The sequence below is a fragment of the Pempheris klunzingeri genome, chromosome 2 (genome assembly GCF_042242105.1).
Source record: "Pempheris klunzingeri isolate RE-2024b chromosome 2, fPemKlu1.hap1, whole genome shotgun sequence".
Taxonomy (NCBI): Eukaryota; Metazoa; Chordata; class Actinopteri; order Acropomatiformes; family Pempheridae; genus Pempheris; species Pempheris klunzingeri.
In genome coordinates this window covers 18,255,902-18,278,180 of record NC_092013.1, presented here as the reverse complement: position 1 = coordinate 18,278,180, position 22,279 = coordinate 18,255,902, and the positions used below count along the sequence as shown (strand labels likewise).

Genomic DNA, 22,279 nt, shown 5'->3' with positions numbered 1-22,279 from the left:
AATAGAGACACACCGGCTGTATTCACGCTCAGTTATGTCGAGTTTGTGCCCAAGCTGACCAGCGGTTGTCCGACTAAGTTAGCTGCTTGAAATAAAGTAATCGTCAGGAGGAAGTAGTTTCAGGAAGTAGTTTTCTGCCTTGTTTGAGTGACAGCTGTGCGGTGGTGACAGCCCACACGGGACGGCAGCCCGCAGAGCCGAGCCGAGACTCAAGATGGCAGGTAATGGCACTTTTAAATATAGTGTTTTCTCTCATAGTTTGAGCCTGTGTTGGCACCTATAAAGCGCCACTGTGGTCCTCGGAGTCAAAATACTTAAAATAGCGGCCTCTACGTAACTGCATTTGTGCTAATCTCAGGCGAAGAGCTACTAGCTAAGGCAACTCAACTCAAGCGAGAGGGCTGGACAAGCCGCTTTAGCACACTTAGCACCACTAGCCAGCTAGCTAGCTAGCTACCGAAAGCTTTTAAGGGATCTCCAAATATGTGGCCACATTTAAACGTACAACTGCTCACTCGGCGTAGATGAGTTTTTCAGTCAGCAGTCTCTGTTGTAGGTAAACATTATCAGACGCCTTCAGCCGTGTTTATTATCGAACTGTTGTCATAGCAAAGGCTAGCGAGTTGACCTAGCTAACGTTAGCATAGTCGCTAAAGTCATTTTCAGCCATAAGCTGACCAAATCCTCCTTTATACCATAACAAAGGGCAGATGTTGTTCTTTGCTAACATGCTTTTTGGGGTGTTGTTTCACCCATCGTAACGATGGACACTCCACAGACGAAACACCACATTTAATTCGTCTTTTCGAGGCAGGAGTTGTTTTTATATTTGGTGCACATTCCCTTGCTCGTCCAGCTGTAAACACTGGCATTAGCCGTCCCACCACATGCTTCTCCTTCTGGGACCTCTTTCTGGGCTCTTCTTTTGACCGCACTCCGTGTTATTGTCCTATATTCAGGGCTGGTTTTGAAAACAAATCCCGATAGAAAGTCTTCTGTGGTGTCGGTATGTTAAGTTATAGTGCAAACATTTGACAAGGCTGTGACAATAATGTCTAGTTTGTGTTCATCTCACCGGACTGCGCGATATCAAGTGGAGATGTCATTTTCAGCCAACCAGATTATTAGTATTCTGTTTTAGTGTCTGCTTTGTAGTTTAGTAAAGCTAACAAAATATGCCCTGAATGGTTTAATTAAGTAGATAACTATGTATTTAAAGATAAGCTTCAGCGGGCATTAGTCAATACATCTGTGGTGTTCCCAGTTTCTGGGTGAAATGCCTGCGTGGAATGGAAATACAAACTTGAAATGTAATGTGTAGCCACACACCTCAGAAGTTATTCTGGGAGAATTGTGATTTAGTACCTTAGATTTGTACTTTTTTTCAACACAGTTGTCTGAATGATGCATCAAATTTTGAGGAGTTCGATACTTTTGTGAACAGATCAAAAAGAACGCAGATGAGACGAACTTATCTGATCTCATGCAGAAAAATATAAGCTGCAGATATACGAGAGCAAATGTGTAGTGAAGATGTGAAACTTTAAGTACACATGATGAGCACCTATTATCTTCAAAATGAAACATTAAAAGATGAAAATGAACAGCGCTAACTACGATACACACAGTATACAGAAGATTCATAGATGTACAACAGGAAAGTTCCCACATACTGAAATCAGAGCATCTTGTGTGATCCCACACCTTCATCAGTGAGGTTTTGTGGATGTCCACACAGCTCTTTTGTATTATCTCTACTTTACTGACTAAAGAAACCTTGTGTATTCAAAAAAAACAACAACAACCAACAAACATAATTGTGTGAGATCCAGGAAACAAAACTATTATTTATGTTTACTGACTTGTTTTGATTTCTTCCTCTTACATGGCACCACAGAGATGATGATACATGAAGTGATTTATTGTCAATTTTATAGAAGAAGACTTTGTCCCCTCTTAGTAATTGCCCGCTTGTAAACCTGCCAACCCAGAGGTTCTTTCATTTTGTAGGGGGTTGGTGTATAGAGTGATGGTATGTTGATGACATGTTTGCTACCATGGATTTCTCCTCTAATTGCCTTGTCCTTGCAGGTCTGTCTTTATACTTTGAAGATGGCCATGATGATCTGGATGACTGTGAGTGCACTGCTTATTATATTTCGTAACGAAACCACATAAATTAATTAATTTGTTGCATACTTGTGAAGCTCTGTTTACCCTCCCTTTAGCAGGGAGGTATATGGAAGTATCATCTGCCTGGGCAACCTCGTTCACCCATGTGAAATTTAAAGCTGTCAACAGTGTTTCAGGGTTTCACACTATGCTATTATTAGCTATTATACAGACCAACAGTCCCTGTTGTCTGCATTAGCTAGAGTGATGAAACATCATTTTGATCCAGCGGTAAAGCCAGCGTGTCGTTATGGCTGGAACATTAAATGGAATAATCAGTTAGATTTGAACGTTTCTGCGGTATTCACATATTGGAGGTTCTTGATGCCTGACATTTAGTCTGACTCAGACATGGCGCTGTGACTACTGTGGTGCATCTGTCAGTCCTCATTTGAACGTTTTGTTTTTGTAGGCATTCGCTGTGTGCTTCAGAGAGTATTTCTTTTCTATCCCACAGTTGGATTTGATGACTATGGTTCAGAGTGTGACGGCATCCGCATCACAGCCTTCCTCGATGCTGGACAAGACAACCTAACTCCTCTTGGGAGGCTAGAGAAGTATGCCTTCAGTGAGAATGTCTTCAACAGGTAAGTAGAGCCGTGTGGTCAAGCTGCTAACGATCTCTCTGTCAGACAGACAATGGGATGTTCATGTGTAATTTTTGGATTGTGAAAATACATTATTAAAGAATATAGTGTGATTTAAACACATAGTCATGCATATTGTAGTGTGTAAAACATTCTGGTTTTAGTCACATTTTAGCTTGCTCTGTAAATCACTCCAACCAGAACTCTGATTAGTCTTCATTAGCATTTTCTACTGCTACTTCAGCTGTTTGTAGCTTTACTCAAAACTTACAGCTGCTGCTACTTTGATTGAGTTAGAAAATTAAGGTATGAATTCAGATACGGTTTCCTTTCTGACCATGCCCATTAAAATAATTTGACACAGTGAGGTTCAGATCAGTGTGAGCTGATCTGTTTGATCAAGATGGCCAAAAACATTTGAATGAGCACAAGCTTGAAGAAAATGAGAAAACGGTTCATGTGAACAGACCTTAATTGGCACTTAAACCATTGTTTCTAATCTATCTGTAGTTGTCTTCATGCTGATGCTTTTTATTGAAAGCATGATGTCATCCCAGGTAACCCCCCTTAGCAACAAGGAAACATCTGCAGCCTAGTGGAACTTGATATCAAGGAAACATCTGGTGAATGGCATAGAGGTGTCACTTCTTGTAGAAAAAGTGATGAGACGATGTAGCGAAATATTCAAACTACATTTGGGTTTTGGTTGTATTTTAAGCTGTTACCTAAAGTTTGATTGATTATTCACTGATTGCAAGGAAATTATTGCTAAAAGGCTTTAAACTGTATTGAATAATGGCTAGAATGCCATAAACACTGGATCAGAACATTTAGATGTCAAATAAACATATCCCCTGTTCTCAAGGCATCTCCAGATGTGTTTTGTCAAAGTCATCTGGATGACTGTCTGCGTTCCTGTGTATTTACTCATCACGTACCTGGTGTAACTCTGTAGTGCAGGAATGCCATAAAACCTAATGTTAAGCCATGGGTGGATGATGTCTGTCTGAACATGGCATTAGGCTGACAGTGCTAGTTTTAGTCTTTTGCTGTTTCCAACTGAACAAATTTTGCTTTCTGATATTTTTATACTTCTGATGTATGATGTGTTTTGCTTGACGTGCTACTTTGTGTGTAGGGAACAGGAAAAGCCTGCCAGTGCGTTTTTGCCTTAAGATGTGCTTTTTAATAGTTTTAAACACAGTGCCTCTGCAAACACTTATTACTGCTCTGCTGTTCTCACACAAACGTATTTAGTTTCTGTCTTCATGCTTTTCATGCTCTGCTTCTCTGAGTGTGTGAGAGAGAGTGTGTGTGAGAGAGAGAGAGAGTGTGTGTGAGAGAGAGAGAGAGTGTGTGTGAGAGAGAGAGAGAGTGTGTGTGAGAGAGAGAGAGAGTGTGTGTGAGAGAGAGAGTGTGTGTGAGAGAGAGAGTGTGTGTGAGAGAGAGTGTGTGTGTGTGAGAGAGTGTGTGTGTGTAATGTATTTGACAGCTCTGTCAGTCCTGGTTTTTTCGCTGTGTGCATTCAGCACTTGTAGGTATTGGCAGGCATTCTACTAACTTGATGCTCCTGTTGCTTTCTAGGCAGATCGTGGCTCGTGGCCTGCTTGATGTGCTTCGTGAGTTCAGTGACAATGAAAATGACTTTATCAGTGTGATGGAGACAGTTGCCAGAATGTCAGAAGATGGAGGTAGATGCATTTTCCTTTTCCCCCAATTTCGCTGTCAAGTTTAGATAATGTTGCGCGTTTTGACTGTGGTTTCTGTCTCTTTTATATTTCTCTTAAAAACTTCTCTTTCAGAATTTAATCTTTACATGGTTGGGATCACTTACCACTTGTTGCACTGTAATGCACTTAAATTATGTTTGTACATTATGCTTGTGCTTTAATGTCTGTACTCAGAGCCCACAGTGCGAGCCGAACTAATGGAGCAGGTCCCCAACATCGCCATGTTCTTACACGAGAGTCGGCCCAACTTCCCAGCAGCTTTCTCAAGATACTTGGTGCCCATTGTTGTCCGATATCTCACTGATCCAAACAACCAGGCAGGTTTCAAATTCACCACCTTTCTAGCTGGTGTTTTTGTGATGAAAACAACTACTAAAAACATCACTACTGGTCAAGAAGGCCAAGGTGTACTCTTAGTGCAGATTCAGTAAGACTGAGATTTTTAAAAATGCTTTTTTTTTTTTTTTAATCTCGCTCCCATCTTTTCTAGGTACGGAAGACCAGCCAAGCAGCACTGCTTGTTCTGTTGGAGCAGGGCCTCATCTCTAAAGTTGATATGGAGACTAAAGTTTGTCCAGTTCTGCTTGAACTCACAGAACCCAGCAGTGACGATGACTATAAAATTGAGGCAGTTGCTGTAAGAAACCTGTTTCTGTTTTTTTCTTCTGTTTTTTAAGCTCTGTTGTTTATTATCAGACTTGAATGAATTTTAGCTGAAAGCCACGTGGTACTAGACAAACTGGTTTTAAACTACAAGCATAGCTGCTGGCTCAGCTATTTAGTCCATGCAAGTTCACTCCAGACAGAGAGGCCCAGTGGGCTTCTTTCATTACGTTGCTGTGATCAGTCGGTGTCATCCAGCCACTAGTCCAAAATAATAATGTTTTGATGCAGCATGATTGATTCTAGCGGATATTGTTTTTGGACTATGTTAACTGTAATTTGTCAAGCTTTATTAAAGTGTCAAAGCTATAAAATGCTTTTGTTGAATCAGCGAATACAGAAATTTTATTTGAAATGTCAATTTTCAAATGGAATGGAAAGGCACAAAGGTGAATGTGATTATTGTTTGTACTCTATTTTATTTATATTATAAATTTTACTTACATTACCCAATTTGCATCAAGTGTTCTCAAATAAGGTTCAGCCCTCTGAAACACACATAACCTGCTCCTCATAACGCTCTCCCTACGTCTTCCTCTGACAGATCATGTGTAAAGTTGTCACCATGTTGAGCAAAGACACAGTGGAGCATCTTCTGCTGCCGCGCTTCTGTGACCTGTGCAGTGACGCCAGACTCTTTCAAGTTCGCAAGGTAACAACCTTCAAACCATTGTCATCTCCTCCTCCATCTCAAAGGTCAGGATACTTCTAACAGTCTGAAACCACTCGTGGTTACGAACCTACAAGATATTCTGTTTCAGTCACAACTGAGCAAACAGTTCAGTAAGATAGAGGTCAATTGTGTTCCCTCAGGATAAATTCAATAACACTGAGCCAGCCTTAATTCTGTTTAGCGCATCATCTTAGCTACACTACTCCGTTGTTTTCTGCAAGGAACGTGACCTCTCTGACACAAGTGGTGCCAGTTGGGGACGGGTGTGTAGTTGCAAAGATGGTCAAACATTGTGAATATTTTTTTGAGCTCTCTTGTAATTGTTTTTTTCCCTACTGGAGTTCATTGTTTTGCTGCTTTAGCCCAGAACCCAAAATAAGCATATGTGTTGTCAACAAAACATACAAATCCTTATTTCATACAGTTCACCTTCAGATATGCAGTATGTCTGAACATTGGACAAGTGGAATAGAAGTTTACATACGTAACATAAATGATCTATAAAAATGACCATAATGATCTGAAGTAGCAGTTTGTTGTAGTAATAAATGCTTGAATTAAATGTTTTGTTACAATCGTAACACAAGTTAGCGCTATGGGAAATGTGACCTTGATTATAAAATCTGGTCAATGAACTGTTTTAAAATCACCATAGTTTATTCTGATGAAACTCTAGATGCCAGAATATAGGGCACTTTTCTCTTTATATGGAAATTAAATTCACAAGGTCACGTAAATACTTCCTGAAATAATGCACACCAGCCTCAAGACATCTCACAAAAACAGATGTGCGTGGCTTGTGTTGCCAGGTGAGCAGTAAATGTATACTGAAACACTGAATGACTACTTTCTATTAGTGTTGTTGGCTTATTGATGTTGCCTGATGGATTAAAATAAAGATTATTTATTATTCATTTGGCCCTTAAACTTTGCCTTGTTCATTATTTTGTTTTTTTTTTATCATATATTACAGGTGTGTGCAGCCAATTTTGGCGAGTTTTGTTCCATTGTGGGTCAGGAGGCCACAGAAAAACTACTGGTAAGACACTCACAGAAAAGACAATCTCATTTATATCTTTATTGTGTAACAGAGTTTCCTGAGAGATGTCTTATAACAGAGCATTAACTTAACTGTGTGTGGTTGTAGTATAGTAAGTGCTGTCATGTAACTTCACTGTCCATCACAATTTTCTTTGCATTAAGAGGTCAACAAGAGTCCACATTAGCTTCAAGATATATTAACTTGGTTCTGTTAATCTAACGTAGATGCCCAAGTTCTTCGACCTCTGCTCAGACAGCCTGTGGGGCATCAGGAAAGCTTGTGCTGAGTGCTTCATGATGGTCTCCAATTCCACCTCTCCAGAGGTGCGGCGTGCAAAATTGTCCCCCCTGTTCATCAGCCTCATCAGTGATCAGTCTCGCTGGGTAAGACACACACACACAAGTAAAACTGGCAAATCATATGGTTGCATAAATTTACAAGCACATTTGTGTAACTTCCTCTGTACTAGACCAAAACAGAGCAGCTGTTGGTTAGAGCTAGAATCAAATATTGAGGGTTTTTTTTTTTTCCTCATCACTGTCTACATCTTCTTGTTCCTGATTTTGAGCTATGTGCTTCATCTTCATTTGGATTACATGTTTAAATAGGAAACTTGAATTCTGAAAATCTAAAAAGTGGCAAATTCATACAGAAGAACAAATCTGTATTGGTGCAAAACAAGTGGTTGCCAACTGTTTTTTTGCATACTTTCAAATTGGGTGCGAAATTAATTATCAATGGGGCTTGAAGCTTGATGGATGGTGTTTTGGTCTTAAAGGATCAGCAGACTGTACAGACCATCTGTACACAAATCCTTGTGGGTCCACATGATGTAAATTCTGGCATTTACCCATGACCCCTATATGGAATCCAAAATATATGATCATGTGGACATTTTATACCAACAAATGTGTGTACACAGACACCCAGAGTACTTAAAACAGGACTGCATGCAGTTCCACTGTAAAATAGCAGTTCCACTATTTTGGACTGTATCTGGCCGTTAAAGTGGTGTCCTGTGCAAATAACCCTGTTCGTGAATAAGTTAAGATCTTGAGCAAATGAAGATGGGCTTTAAAGTTATGAAAACTATCTGTTGTCACAATGAAACTCACAGATTTCTCTCTGCCCCTCTTTTAGGTGCGACAGGCTGCTTTTCAGTCTCTGGGGCGTTTCATCTCCACCTTTGCCAATCCCTCCAGCACAGGCCTTCATTTCAGAGAGGACGGCGCCCTACTGGAGGTCCCCAGGTGTACATTGGACAGGTAAGACTACCTGACTTTCAACACTGACATTTATTTACAGCAGCTTGTGTACTTTGATGAATTACTTGCCTCTTTATGGTAGGTTTGAGTAATACTGACATTGGCATAAATTGTATTGTTATTCAATTTAGATAACTGTATTTATGTTCAGGCAGTGACCATAACAATATGCTGTGGCACTACAACAGTATGCGTTTGAGTCGCATCATTTGTCTGATTAATCTTGTTTATAATTCACTTGTGATCAGATCAGAACAGTTTTTTCTTGCTGTTCAAAGGTTTACCTGCAGCAACAGGGAACTGAAAGACGCATGTTTGAACTCAATCCCTTTTTGACCAATAAAGTCATATTACCTTTTATAGAGTTACTTTGTAGAGTTTGAAAATTACTATTGAAAGCTTTAATTCACACTTTGACTAGGTTTTACCAATTCTGAATTAGGTTCAAGGTTTGTTTGTTTGTTTATTTTCAACTCTCAACAATGGTGAGAAATTCTGTTTTTACATGTAAGGACTTACTTGAGCATTGCCGTACATTTTGTTTCTCTCATTCCAGCGACTGCTCCCTAAACTCTCTGAACTGCTCCGACATTAGCGGCTGCCACACAGGAAGAACCATCGCTCACACACCTCCCAATCAGGATGGCCGCGCCACACCGTCCCCAGAGCACGTGTCAACAGCTGACAGCGAGGAAATGCACAGCTTTGATGACCACCACGCATCTGTTCCCAGACAAATGCACGACAGTCTCACCCACACAGACTCAAAGAGCAACGCCAGCCCCACGTCTACAAACAACGCTAAGAACACAAAAGAAACGGAGCAGACAGACGAGAACTTTAATTCTTTCCACTATTGGAGATCTCCTTTACCAGACATCAGCGGTGAGCTGGAGATGCTAAGTTGTCCAACATCAGAGGGAGTGATTGAGAAAGAGGAAGTGGAGGAGCATAGACCTGAAGATAATTATCCTGATTCCAAGTCCAGTCCTGGTAAAGCTACCAGCGACCAGATCCAGAAAGTCTTGGACTGTTTGCAACCGCACATGGATGACCCTGATGTACAAGGTGGGTAAACAGAATAGCCAGAATATGTATGATTACCTCCACACTTTTGGAAAAGCATAGACCTGTAATTGAGCTGCTTATGTGAATTTATCTCCAGCTCAAGTCCAGGTGTTGTCAGCAGCTCTGAAGGCAGCCCAGCTCGACAGTCCAGGGGACGATAGCCCGCCAGACGACTGCCCAAATGAACCCCAGCCAGAGGAGCAGTGTGATAACATCGCCGACAGCCCGTTTGTGGAGAGCAGATCTGTGGAAGTTCAGTCAGAGGCGGAAGAGAGTCCCACAGCAGAGGAGCAAACGGTGGAAACTCCCCCTGCCTCAGAGTCGAGCCCTGTCCAGGAGCAAGGAGACGAAGAGACACAAACGGAGTCCCTGGAGAACCGGGAAGAGCAGAAAGACCAGGAAGAGTCTCCTCCTGGCTCCCCTGCTCTAGTATGAGGCATTCAGATCTTTGAAGCGTCTTAAGTCAGCTGTTTTATGTTAAATGGTTGAGCAGATACACTCAGTAGCTACATATACTCAACTTCAGCTGGATTTATACTTGACACATTGGGGTTAATGTGAGTTCCACTGTAGATACTTAGAGCACCGATTTTGATTTCTTGCTCAGCTTGAGATTTCTCCCGTTGATAACACCACAACAACAACCGGATGTATCAAACATGATCGGGCCGCATCTTGGTTTGAGCACCCTGAAAGTTTGGTTTCAAACTTTTATGTATTTCTAGATATTTATTATTACATCAAAGACAATGTTTGAAGTTTGAATAAGAAACATTGTTCATAATTAAGAGCTTAACAGTAAAAACTCGGTTAATCTGCTTAATCGGGACTGTGCAAATGTGTTATTGAATAGGAGACTACAGCCGTGAAACTGCTGTATTTATGCTGTTTTATTCACTGTGTTTTAGAGCGGTGATCACGGTGAGGAGCAGTTTGTACATGTGTGTACACACTTTGTACATGTGTGTTGCTAAAAGGAGATCACTGAGCCTTTTTTTCTACTTCTTTAAAGTTCTCTGAACTTGCAACAGCCTCCACCGGGATCTGAAACACAAGCTCCAGCTCCTGCATGTTATTACACTTTTAGGAAGTACATGTCAGCCATAGTCAACGTGCAACGGCTCTGTAGCTAGGCCACAACCCTTTACAGCACAGCTATAAATCCAGCTTTAGGTCTTGTGCTTCTACAGGGAATTCAGAAGAGATGATATATTTTAGCTTCTTGGTTGTTCCCTAATGGTGGGTGTATGGATGTGTGTTTTCCTCAGGAGTCTGAACTAATTGAGAGTGTGGAGGAGGAGGCAAAGGAAGACTGTGCTCACAGCCCAATGTCTGAGGATAAGCCTAAGATCCAGGTCAGTCAGCGCTTCTATCACACATCCCTGAAATATTGACCCAAACCTTTCACTTGGTATTTACTGATGCAAACATGGACCCCTGTGCATCCCTATTCCTCTTTGATCATCATCGATCTCTTGCTCTGTCTCCAGAATGTCATCCCCCAGCAGCTGTTGGATCAGTACCTCTCCATGACGGACCCGGCCCGGGCCCAGACGGTGGATACAGAAATAGCCAAACACTGTGCCTTCAGCCTGCCGGGGGTAGCGCTCACTCTGGGGCGACAGAACTGGCATTGCCTCAAGGACACATATGAAACTCTCGCTACTGATGTACAGGTGGGCAGAGAAATGGGAAATAATGATGGTCAAATGAGTGATAAACCACATAAAGACTTTTTTTTTTTTTTTTTTAGCTCTGGGATTTTTGTCCATAAATGTTTGTATGTTTTTGTTATATATTTGTCATAAAAACCTGAAGTGGTGTACTTGTGCATATATAGATATTGACTGCTTAACAGTGTTGTAATAATGTGATATTTTGTTGGAAAATCATTGTTTAAAATGTGGTGCCAGAATTTTTCTCAACCATTTTAATAAGGAACCCATCCACAACAACATGCATGGCTTTCTTTTTAGTAATGTCCTTTGCCTGACTTTAATAGCACAGCACTTGTTGTACCAATGTGGTACTTGAGGACATGAGTAAGAAAGTGAAATGTGCAAGGGGAAGCATTGCTTCAGCGACGTAGAGACTGAGTGGTGTCACACTGTTGCTCATTACTTCATCACAGCATTGAATATCACTGTTAGCATGACAACATGGCTCTGTACAACTGTGGAGTCAGACCAGTCACTGAAGGGGTTCAGATAAATGTTTCTCAGTAACATGTTTTGGTTTACTGTTCCCGCATTTATCACTAATTAAGTGTCTTTTCATATTCAAGAAGTAACCTAAAAGGTTTGTTTTTCACTAAGATGCTTGCTTCTTCATGGCTGGGTGTTATAATCCTTTTGTGTTTCTTTTCCTCTCACCCCCCACCCCCAGTGGAAGGTGCGGCGTACGCTGGCTTTCTCCATCCACGAGCTGGCAGTCATCCTGGGAGACCAGCTGACAGCAGCTGATCTGGTGCCCATTTTCAACGGGTTCCTTAAAGACCTGGATGAGGTCCGCATTGGCGTGCTCAAACACCTCTACGACTTCCTCAAGGTGAGAGTGCAGATTTATACACTGAGTCAAGTAAGTACGTTTCAGTGTGGGACATTACATTTCCTCATTGCTATTGGATGGATGACGAAAAAGATTCACAGCTCCGTTAGGATTTGAGTGTGCTGTTTTGCAGCAGTTTTGGTTTCCACTTAAAAGAAGACTACATTACAAGACGTTACATCAGTTGCTTTGCGCGTTGTATTCGATAACTCAGCTGGTTCGTGTGTATCTTCTTTTTGCAGCTGCTGCATGCAGACAAGAGGAGAGAATATCTGTACCAGCTGCAGGAGTTCATGGTGACGGACAACAGCCGCAACTGGAGATTCAGATATGAGCTGGCAGAGTACGCATCGAGAAATAATTGCATTTTCATTTTAGCAGTGTCTCTGATCCAGACTGACTTCCAGTCGGTGTCTCGCTATGACGTTTTGGTCATTTGTATTAATATTTACAGGAACGGTCATGTTGGCCTGACTGACGTGCTCTCTCTGTGTCCCTCTCCAGGCAGTTGATCATGATCATAGAGTTGTACAGCCACTACGACGTGTATGACTACCTCAGACAGATAGCGCTCACACTCTGCTCTGATAAAGTCTCAGAGGTCAGGTGGATCTCATACAAACTGGTACGTTTATTATGTTGAATTTGTTTTGTGAGGGGAAAAAAGATGGACTGATGCATGATGTGTATGTGTGACAATGTCCTCACTGTTGGATGTATTTGATCATCTTACCTCAGCTGCAAGGAGACTGGAGATGAGTTACGTAGTCACTTTGAGGACTTACGTATACCTCCTAAATTCTTGTTTGTTTAAGGAGTATTTTGGCATTTTGTGAAACCCTCCTGCTCCATATCTTGCCAAGAAAAGCATCATTAACATGCTGCATGACAAGACTCCAGGAATTCAGCACACCCCTTTAAGAGATGTTGTGGCACATAATCATACCACAATCATTTTTACACTCTGGTTTCTGTGCAAATTAAACACACAAGATGCAACGTGTTAATATGTGAACTATAGTGGTTCCGTGGACTTGGTTACCTTTGGGCAGAGCCGGGCTAGCTGTTTCCCCCGTTTCCAGTCTGTACGCTAAGATAAGCACAGCTAAGCCAACTGGCTGCAGTTTTGTCATCTAAATCTTTTAAAAAAAAAAAAAACATGTAAGTATCTTTCTGAGAATCTTGAGCCGTTCCTTTTAACAACAACTTGCAGTGAGACATTGTCAAGCTATGCAGCAATCATTATATGTACCACTTGAAACACAGTACCATCACCTCTTGTGTTCTCAGGTTGTAGAGATCCTCCAGAAGCTGTATGCATGTGGGGCCGATGATCTGGGTCTGAACTTCATCAACGAGCTCACCGTCAGGTTCTGCCACTGCCCCAAGTGGGTGGGGCGGCAGGCGTTTGCCTTCATCTGCCAGGTCTGTAGTGCTTCTTCCACATGGCCTCAGATGAAATGGTGAAGCAGCAGCTTCCTCATTGTCTCTATTTTTCACCTCCTTAGACAGCTGTGCACCTGTTCGATTGTTTGTCTTGTGGTTGTTTCAACCGACTTGAAATGGTAAATGACGTATTCTCTGGAGCGTTGGAGCAGAGCACGTTTTTAATCTCATTTATGGTTCTTGGAACATTTTTAATGCCATTTCTCCCAAAAGTCATACTTCTAGATTTAAAATGGTCATAAGTAAAGGTAACATATCCAGATTCCTGAGTAATACTTCACACTAAAGTACAATATTAAAGATAAAAAACACTGGCTGTGTTCATGCTGTGGCCGGAGGCATTATGTGATCCATCAGTCTGTCCGATTCTTGTTATCTCAACAATACCAGGAAGGCACAAACATCCACTTGAACTCAAGGATGAACTGGTTAGATTTTGATGGTCAAAGGTCAGTGTGACCTCACAAAACACGTTTTTGGCCATAACTCAAGAATTCATACAATAATTATGACACAATTTCTGTCAAATGCTTAATGGAATGAAATGATGGCATTTGATATTTGAAGTCCAAGGTCAACTTCTGCAAATGTTCTGCAAAAACACTTTTCATGTTATGGCTCAGGATGTGACAGAAGTGACCATGTTTCGTATGTGGTTGGATACTAAATTGGTGACGCTAAACGTGGGTGTCCACCTCAAAACTGTGGTGATTATATACTTCCTGTGCTGCGTAATTGAAGATGTGACGTTTTAAAATTAGAACATCCATTTCTGAAGCGTTGTCTCCTTTCATGGTTGTGACTCTGCTCTGTCAGAATCTGCTTTTATTGTATTTGTTTCTCTCAACAGATCAAGAACAACAAAGCTTAACAAAATAAAGTCGATAGATTTTATTTATAAATCCAAAAATTTGCCTCACAATCTATACAGTAAACGGCAACCGCTGTTCATAGACCCTCGACTCGGATGTGGAACATTTCCTTCAAACTTTCCACTACACACATCACACCAGTGTAGACAGACATGGATGTGAACTGCAACTTGACTGGCTGGCGCAGTGATACCACAGCGAGGCAGTAAATCCAGTTTCTCATGTAATGTACATGTTAGACAACCAGCTGACCGATAAGAACTTATCTATATCACTGGGGTAATACTACAGTGAAAACCACTTTGTTTGTGAGCCTGTTTGACAACTTCCCTGTCTGCTCTGCTGGATCTTGTGACAGAGATTCACACTCATGAATGCCTCTTGGCTCGCCGTCTTTGACACCAGCCTGCCCGTGTGACTGTGTTAATGTTTCCTCGTATTGTCTGCAGGCCATAGTGGAGGAGGACTGCATGCCCATGGAGCAGTTCAGCCAGCACCTGTTGCCCAGCCTGCTCAGCCTCTCCTCAGACCCAGTGGCCAACGTCCGCGTACTGGTGGCCAAGGCTCTGCGACAGAGCGTCATGGAGAAAGGTAAGATGCAGAAAAACTACATGTCTGATGTAGTCTTTTAGGAACATGGCCTTATATTTGTTATTTCCCACAAATCCCTTGAAAAGACCAAAACTGACAATGCATCAACTAGTCTGAATACTTTTCCAGTTTTAGGACAATAATGGAGGTTTATGGCACAGAAGAATAAGACGTATTAGGGTTTGGCTAACAACACTTAGACTGATACACCATAGTATCATCAATTCATTTGCTGTTTTTGGTGTTTTCATGGGATTTATTTACAATAAGAAAAACACAGAGCATTGCCATCCTCTTAAACTGAGTCTTGTGTTCTGTGTGCAGCATACTTCAAGGAGCCTGGCTGTGCCTACTCTGACGAGCTGGAGGAGACTGTGATGGCTCTGCAGTCCGACAAGGACCGAGACGTCCGCTTCTTTGCCAGCCTGGATCCCAACAAAGGCTTGATGGACACGGCTCCCTTGATTTAGCCTCAGCTGGCGATTCCCATCACAGCCCACCTGCCTGTCTACCTACCTGTCTGTCTGACTGATGCGCAGTCAGCGTAACCTGCAACACCAGCACCTGACCAGATCCCCAACCACTCGCCTGCTGGGCAGACCTGCACCGACGACCACTTGAGAATCATGTCAGATGTTCAGATTACAGTATAAAAGTATGAGCATGCTCAAAAAAAAACACACAACCCAGTCTCTGGTTGGGCACTACATAACGCACATTGCATTCACAACAAAAAAATGCATTTTTCTCAGAGTTTTCAGAAAATGAGCAGGACTCAGAGATCAGCTGCTCCACTTTGTGGGAGCTGCTGTAGTTACGCCTGAACTTTTTCCCTCCCTCCTCCACACTAACATCGACTCAATCCTTCCCCAATCACAGACTTGTAAAACTACGACGGGCTCTCTCTCCAAAGCTAATTGTAAGCTTGATATTAAATTGCTGATTTTTTTTTTTCTTAATGCTTCTTTTTGTGGATTTCTTAACGAACAAGCGGGCGAAGCCTGCCTGACTCTGACGTGTGCACTAACTCAGGGGGACTCATCTGAACCTAAACAGCATTATTAGCTACATGATCAGCATTAGCAGCAGCTCCTGGATCCCTGGTGAAAAAAAAAAAGAAAAAGAAAAAAAAAAAACCTCCAGCTGTCTGAGCAACAGACCAGCCAAACCAAGTAGCTCTGCTGGTGTCTCGCCTCATTTCCTCCTTAATGCCTCTGTTGTCTCAGATGTTCTTCGTCTTCTGAGATGTCCTCTGGGTTATTGTCTGTTTCCCTCCTACTTTATCTTACTCGCTCTTTTTCTCTGCATTTCTCCACCTGGTCTTCATGGGCCACTGAAACCACTACTGCACAGAAGGAACAGTGATTCTGCCACTCAGCGTAACTCTCGATTTTAAAACCATATCTTGACTTTTTTTTGACAGAACACCTAAATGAACTGTCTCCTCTCCCTCGTGTCTGTTTACCAAAAATGTGACACAACGCGTCTCCTGAACGGCAGGAGACCAGTGAAATACCTCTGTGTGGACGTGACTGGCCAGTGTGTTGTACATGTAGAGGGACATCCGCAGTTCAAAGAGGCTCTGAGTGTCCTCGATGGGCGGTTCTTTTTGAGCGATTCTGTGGTGTTGACTAAAACATCTTAAGGGCTCATGACGAAGTGACACAGGGTGACGTAAATCTAAGAAAGAAGAGGAAGAAAGCAAGCACACTGTTGGAATATGCATGTTCCCCCCTCCCCTCCTCATCCTCTCCCCCATTGTGTATAGTCTATTCCAGCTCCTTAAGGTTGACCTCCTGATATCGAATTATGTGACCATGGTAGCTTTCAGTGGATCTGACGGACCAGTTGTACGGTAGGATGTGGGAACGGCTGTGTTATGAAACTGAAAGACCATTATTTCCCTGTCTTGGTGGAATGATTTTAAGTATGAATTGCAACTCTTGTACAGCTTAAACCTGTGGAAAACGGTGCGTGTTTATGGAACCAAGGCCAGTTTAGTCGGGTTTTCACCCATCGAGATGTGTGTGAATATTGGGAGCAGCCACCAAGTCACTTTTTGTAGTCTTTTCAAACTTGTTGGTTTTCCTCTGTTGTAAATGGTAACCCTTTTTTTTTTTTTTTTTTGGATCATAGACATAACTTGAGAACTTAAGCTGATTGTGGTGTGTGCTGTGCATCTCAAGTCTTTCTTCCTTCGAAAGGAGAGCTCACTGCGGTAATGGCGGTGTCTACTCATCTCGTCTGTCTGCAATTTGTGTCCATCTCATTTTTTTATGTAGTAGAACAGTTAATATATACATTTTATGAAAATTATTTTTCTTTTCAATTATGCACCACTGTTCAAAGATTTTATATCCTAACTTTACAAAATTTACAACCTTTGTAATATTCAATGGTTTCTTTTAAAAAGACATTTTATGTAATGTTATTTTTAGTATTCTGTAATTAAAATGATGAAAATTAATATGTTGCGCTAAGTTTTTGTTTTGTAGTTATGCATTATTGACCACTGTGGTTCAGTCAGCTCTGATACAGACCGAAGTAGCTACTTCATTATGGAAAATGTTCATCATTTAATCTGCACACATATATTAAACTGTTGTACAGCCGTATCTCTGGCAAACCTATTGTTAAAACATCAGTGTTGAGGCACAAAATGATGCAAACTATGTATTTCAAAGTTTTAGCTACAAAATATCCATTTAAATGTGCTTCAGCCTCCAGTTTTCCTGCAATGATTAGTCCACAATCACTTTGATAATCGATTAGATGTTACATTTATTTTATTTTTTAAGCCAAAAACATCAAATATTCTCTGATTCCAGCTTCTCCGATGTGAGAATTTGTTGATCATTTGTTTGCTTTCTTCAGTTTGCTTGTTTGGTCCGACCGAGAACACGAAACCCAGAGATTCTCCGTTTACTATCATTTAAGACAAACAAGTCTTCACATGTGAAAAGCTGGAACCAGCGAATATCAGGAGTTTTTGCTCGACTCAAATGACAAACTGTCCATTTTGTTGCTGATTTATGTCAATCAACTAATCAATTGACCTTTACTGTCCTCCCAGTCTGGTTTCTTTGGTGTCCTCCTGATCATGTCCCTGCAGTTCCTTTGCAGCAGATGGAAACTCTTGACCTTCTCCCTCCGCCTCACCTCCGTTTGAAGAGCAGCAGCTCACGGTCCCACGCAGTGCTGCCGAAGCTCTTGATGAGCTCCATGCCACAGTGTCTCTCCAGGTGCTCCCTGGCGTGTTCTGCCACATCTCCACGGATCTTCAGGGTTTTGAAGTGGTCGAAGTCTGAGCGGCCCAGCTTCCTCAGTCGCCGGGCCGCAGAGCGGTAACACTTCCAGGGCTGTGCCTCCAGCAGCAGGTGCTGGCTGATGGAGGCCAGGCGAGACAGCAGCTGCAGCAGGCCCGAGTCTCCGTGGTTTAGGTGGACCCACATGGTGACAGCCAGGCACAGACACAGGTGGAAGTGGGAGCAGCCGTGCTGGTTGAGGTAATCCTGCAGCTGGTTGGAGCCCTGAATGATGTCCAGAGGGATGAAGGAGATGCTGCTGGGCAGAGGGTTGGTCTGCTGAGCCCGCTGAATGAGGATCTCATCCAGGTCGAAGCCCAGGAGATGAACTTTGCTCCTTTCGGGGTCTTCTTCGCACACGGGCTCCTGCACCAGATGCTTGTAAAAAGCCACACTCAGTTCCTGCCATTCACAGGAGGAAAGAAAACAGGTACACTTTCACACCACGGCAACATTAATTCTCAGTTTAATATTCTCAGACCCAGCAGCAGTATCTTCTTCCTCAGTTTCACCCAGTGTTGGCAGCAGGAGGGCGGTCGGCTCACCTCCCAGAACCTCACACTTAACCAGTGGAGGCTGACTTGGGGACTGTCAATAAATTAGTATTTGACATAAAACCATGTTTTTTCATGCTGATTTGTCAACACTAGTAAATTATGATTAAAATATAATAAAATGATGTCATGTAGCACGCTTATTTCGATATAATTAATTTCTTCTGCATAATGTCTATATGCAGAATAGAAAATTAATTTAGTATGTTTTTTTAAAAAAACACAATTTTCACTGATATTGTGAAATCAGCATGGAGGTACAGAATTAGCATTGTTTTTGTGCCAAATGAACACTTATTGATGACTTTCCTCCTGCTGCTGGGTGTCCAACCTCACCGCGGTATGTGTCACTGTGAACCCAACAGACAGTGGTCACCCCCTGTCCCACAGTCACGTACCCCTGAGTTACACCCCACGTCCAGGATCAGTGTGGTCTGCTGCCCGTCGTTGTAACCTAAATCCCGGAGGAGTGAGGCAGGGATCAAACTCAGACGGTTCTCCGGAGGGTTGAATGTGTAATAGTTTATAAAGTTGCCAAACGGAGCGGCTCCTGGCTCATTCATCTCATCCACTGCATCGCTGCTTATCGGACACGCTGCCATTGTGCCGTGTGCGTCTCCAAAATATGTCCGGGTGGTAAACATGGGCTGCAGCCAGGTCTGGCTAGTTTGCGGTAGGTTTAGCTTATAGTAACTATTTTTTTTTTTTTTTTAATTAAATTAACTTTAAAAAAGTTATAATCAAATTCGGAGCGACATCGAGAACAGTAAACATTTGTATGTTTGTAATAGAGGATGTATCTACATCCAAAGTTAAAAATAACCACAGAAAGGCCGGATCATGAGCGGCACAGGACGTATTCAGATGGTTAATTAGTATTCAGACGCTCATGTAGCGTTAAAAAGTAACAATAAAACAGTTTCATTCAGAATATAATTTAGATCCATAAGTACTATCAGCAATATACTATACAAAATACTAATATATACTTTTAAAATATACTAAGTGTACTTCCTGCTACCTGTTAGCTCACTCGTACTGGTATATATATATATACTACTATATACTACTAAAAAGATGTGTCTACAACAGTGAAGTAAACAATATGTTGTCCTCCTGCTCAGCAGGTGACGCTCTGAAACCGGTCGCAGCTTTGTGAGCAGAGGAGAAAAGTCCCCTCTGGGTTCCCGTACCTTACGAAAGCGAAGGTGAATTAGCCGTCGTGCTAACGTCGCATGTTGATGTGCTGACATTGAGGGCAACAACCTGCGCTTGTTATCGCATTTTAAGACAAACGGTAAGAAAACAGACAAGTGTTTGCTCCGACAAGAGGCGAAACTAAGACGCGAGTTTGTTTTTTTCAAATTGATAAAATAGCTCACCAGCAGCCAGCTGTCGGTCAGCTGAGCACACACACACACAAGCTGACTAGCATGTAGTGATAAGGAGTGAATGTTTTATCTGTAAGAGGGAACAGAGCGCTTCACTTACATGGACATTAAATCAGACCGGCTGACCTGTTGAAAACAGACAGAGTTTAATAGGAGTTTAATAAGAGCGGTGACTCCTAATGGAGATAATGGTGGGCCAGCAGGCTCAGGGCTAATTTAGCTCCATTGATCTGATATCAGATTAGAGTCATCATCAGTAAATCACTGTGTGTAAAAAATCACAAAGCTCCAGTCTCCAAGTGTTTGTTTCATGTCGTCCTCGGAGAGTTTTCACAATTTGTAGTTTGAGTAGTGATGAGTAAATCAGGTGAATAGATTAGTGCCATTTAGTAACTACAGCTGTCACATATAAGATCATTTCATTTTAAATGCAATATAATAGACGTATAAACAAGTTAAAAATGTAAATTATCAAGAAAAAGATGCATGTAACTTTTTAAGTATTGGTAATATAGAGAATATTGTAATATATAGAGAGGCAATATGGAGAAAATCAGCTATTTTCTAGTGCATCATTTATGTAATGTGGAAACACTTCTTGAAAAGCCACTGAGAATCTAAATTTACTGACATTTGTTCTGATTTGATCTGATTAACAATCATTTTGACAATGACTCCAGGTTTTAGACATGTCCCACCTCTATTTTTGCCCTTTTATTTATTCCGTTGTGTTTTATTTTTCATCTGTCCATATATGCTTTGGAATGTGTGTATCCAGTTGTGAGACAGACAAAACGTGTCTGTGTGGCCTAACATGCCTGCTTGATGCTGGCTGTCCTTGAGAGACAGAGGATACACCTGAGCGGCCCTTATCTTCTATTGCCTGATCGCTGTAGGTCTACCAGATAATTAGGGTTCAGTTAGAGCTCAGAAACAACAAGGAATGATATTTACTAATAGCAGGGTATAACCTGTCTTGTTATTTTCATTATTAATTATTGCGGTCTTATCTTGTCCTTGTTGTTTATGTTTACTGTGCATGCAAAAAACACGTGTATGTATTTGTCGCCTAATGTCTGATGCTGATCATGTGGGGATTCTTGATAAGATAAGATAAGATATTTATTTATTGATCCCTCAGTGGGGAAACTTTGCTGTTACAGCAGCTCAAAGGGACAGACAAGAAAAATAAAAGCACACAGTTAAGAATTAGAAAAATTAAATAGCAGAATATAATAGAATTAGAAAAATTAAATAGCAGAATATAATATAATATATACAGTGGTAAAAACCTATGTACACAAAAAAATTTAATTGCAGAGACAACAACAACAGGGTGAAGTGAAGTGGGGTGAGAATTATTGTACAGTTTATGTTATAGTAAAGTGCACAGGTGGTGGTGGTGGTTGGTGCAGCAGACTATAATGCAGCATTGTACAGTCTGACTGCAGTCGGGATGAAGGACCTGCGGAAGCGCTCCTTCTTACACCTGGGGTGTATCAGTCTGTGACTGAAGGAGTCCTTAATTATGAATTCTTGAATCATTGTCTCTTAATTAAAGAGTTTGGTCTAGACCTGCTCTTTATGGAAAGCGTCTTGAGATGACATTTGTTGTGAATTGGCCCTATATATATATTGATTGATTTTTATTCATAATTGTTAAGAACTGTTCTAAACATTCCCTAAATAAATAAATAATCAGACATACTGTCTTTTGGAAAATCCCCCAAATTAACCACAATTAAACACTTGAGATTTTGCCACAGCATTTATGCTTGGGAAAAATTCAAGTCAGATTGCCCCTATCATCTTTGGGTAAACATAATTTGTTTCTTTCCACCAGTCCTTCAGGATCTCCACCATGGTGTCTGGAAAGCGCCTGGCTGACATTGGCTATCGAACCTTTACTGCCTCCATGATGCTGCTGACAGCCTACGGAGGCTACCTGTGTGCGATGCGAGGATACCGCTACATGCAGCGGCAGAAGCAGCTGAAACTGGCAGCAGAAAACCAGGACCCTGAAGTCATCAAAGACTGATGTCGGATGGACTGCGCTTCTTTTTGCACAGTTGTGGACATTTCCCATTCCTCCTCCTTTTTTTTTTTTTTTTGTCCATCGCTAAACCATGAAGATGTTTATTCTTCTCAGGACGTTTGAGTGATTTCACAGAGGGTATTTAAATCCTCTTGAGGAAGATGACATCACCAAACAAATTATTCAAGAACATGTTATCTGCATCAATGGCCTGAGTAAAACCCAAGTTGTCAGTGGCACCGTTTCGGGAGTGAAGGTGGCTGTAATTGTTTGTATGATATTGTATTAAATGCCTTTAACCGCTCAGAGTAATGCAGTGTTTATAAAGAGGACAACAG

General features: G+C 41.6%; 3 protein-coding genes across 5 annotated transcripts; 2 read left to right on the top strand and 1 right to left on the bottom strand.

Annotated features, from left to right (window-relative positions):
* Window positions 1-2: 2 nt before the first annotated feature.
* ppp4r1l (protein phosphatase 4, regulatory subunit 1-like) lies at window positions 3-17,123 on the top strand. Of its 2 annotated transcripts, XM_070837261.1 has the most exons (20): window positions 3-221; window positions 2,092-2,136; window positions 2,630-2,759; window positions 4,344-4,450; window positions 4,664-4,806; window positions 4,980-5,126; window positions 5,697-5,804; window positions 6,799-6,864; window positions 7,092-7,250; window positions 8,008-8,132; window positions 8,689-9,200; window positions 9,298-9,629; window positions 10,469-10,555; window positions 10,691-10,876; window positions 11,586-11,747; window positions 11,990-12,090; window positions 12,252-12,372; window positions 13,038-13,172; window positions 14,515-14,656; window positions 14,981-17,123. In XM_070837261.1, exons 1-20 carry the CDS (start codon window positions 215-217, stop codon window positions 15,124-15,126), a joined length of 2,961 nt encoding a protein of 986 aa, XP_070693362.1. In that variant the 5' UTR covers window positions 3-214; the 3' UTR covers window positions 15,127-17,123. The 2 variants fall into 2 exon arrangements, with proteins under 2 accessions (XP_070693362.1, XP_070693354.1); XM_070837253.1 differs by lacking the exon at window positions 3-221 and having other exon boundaries at window positions 2,046-2,136.
* Window positions 17,124-17,310: 187 nt separating this feature from the next.
* Window positions 17,311-19,118, bottom strand: bcdin3d (BCDIN3 domain containing). The gene is made up of 2 exons (XM_070849510.1): window positions 18,914-19,118; window positions 17,311-18,363 (listed from the first exon to the last, which is right to left on the bottom strand). Exons 1-2 carry the CDS (start codon window positions 19,115-19,117, stop codon window positions 17,812-17,814), a joined length of 756 nt encoding a protein of 251 aa, XP_070705611.1. The 5' UTR covers window position 19,118; the 3' UTR covers window positions 17,311-17,811.
* Window positions 19,119-19,709: 591 nt separating this feature from the next.
* On the top strand, window positions 19,710-22,247 carry cox14 (cytochrome c oxidase assembly factor COX14). Of its 2 annotated transcripts, none has more exons than XM_070847468.1 (2): window positions 19,710-19,812; window positions 21,758-22,247. In XM_070847468.1, exon 2 carries the CDS (start codon window positions 21,768-21,770, stop codon window positions 21,942-21,944), a length of 177 nt encoding a protein of 58 aa, XP_070703569.1. In that variant the 5' UTR covers window positions 19,710-19,812; window positions 21,758-21,767; the 3' UTR covers window positions 21,945-22,247. The 2 variants fall into 2 exon arrangements, with proteins under 2 accessions (XP_070703569.1, XP_070703577.1); XM_070847476.1 differs by having other exon boundaries at window positions 21,750-22,247.
* The last annotated feature ends 32 nt before the right edge of the window (window positions 22,248-22,279 follow it).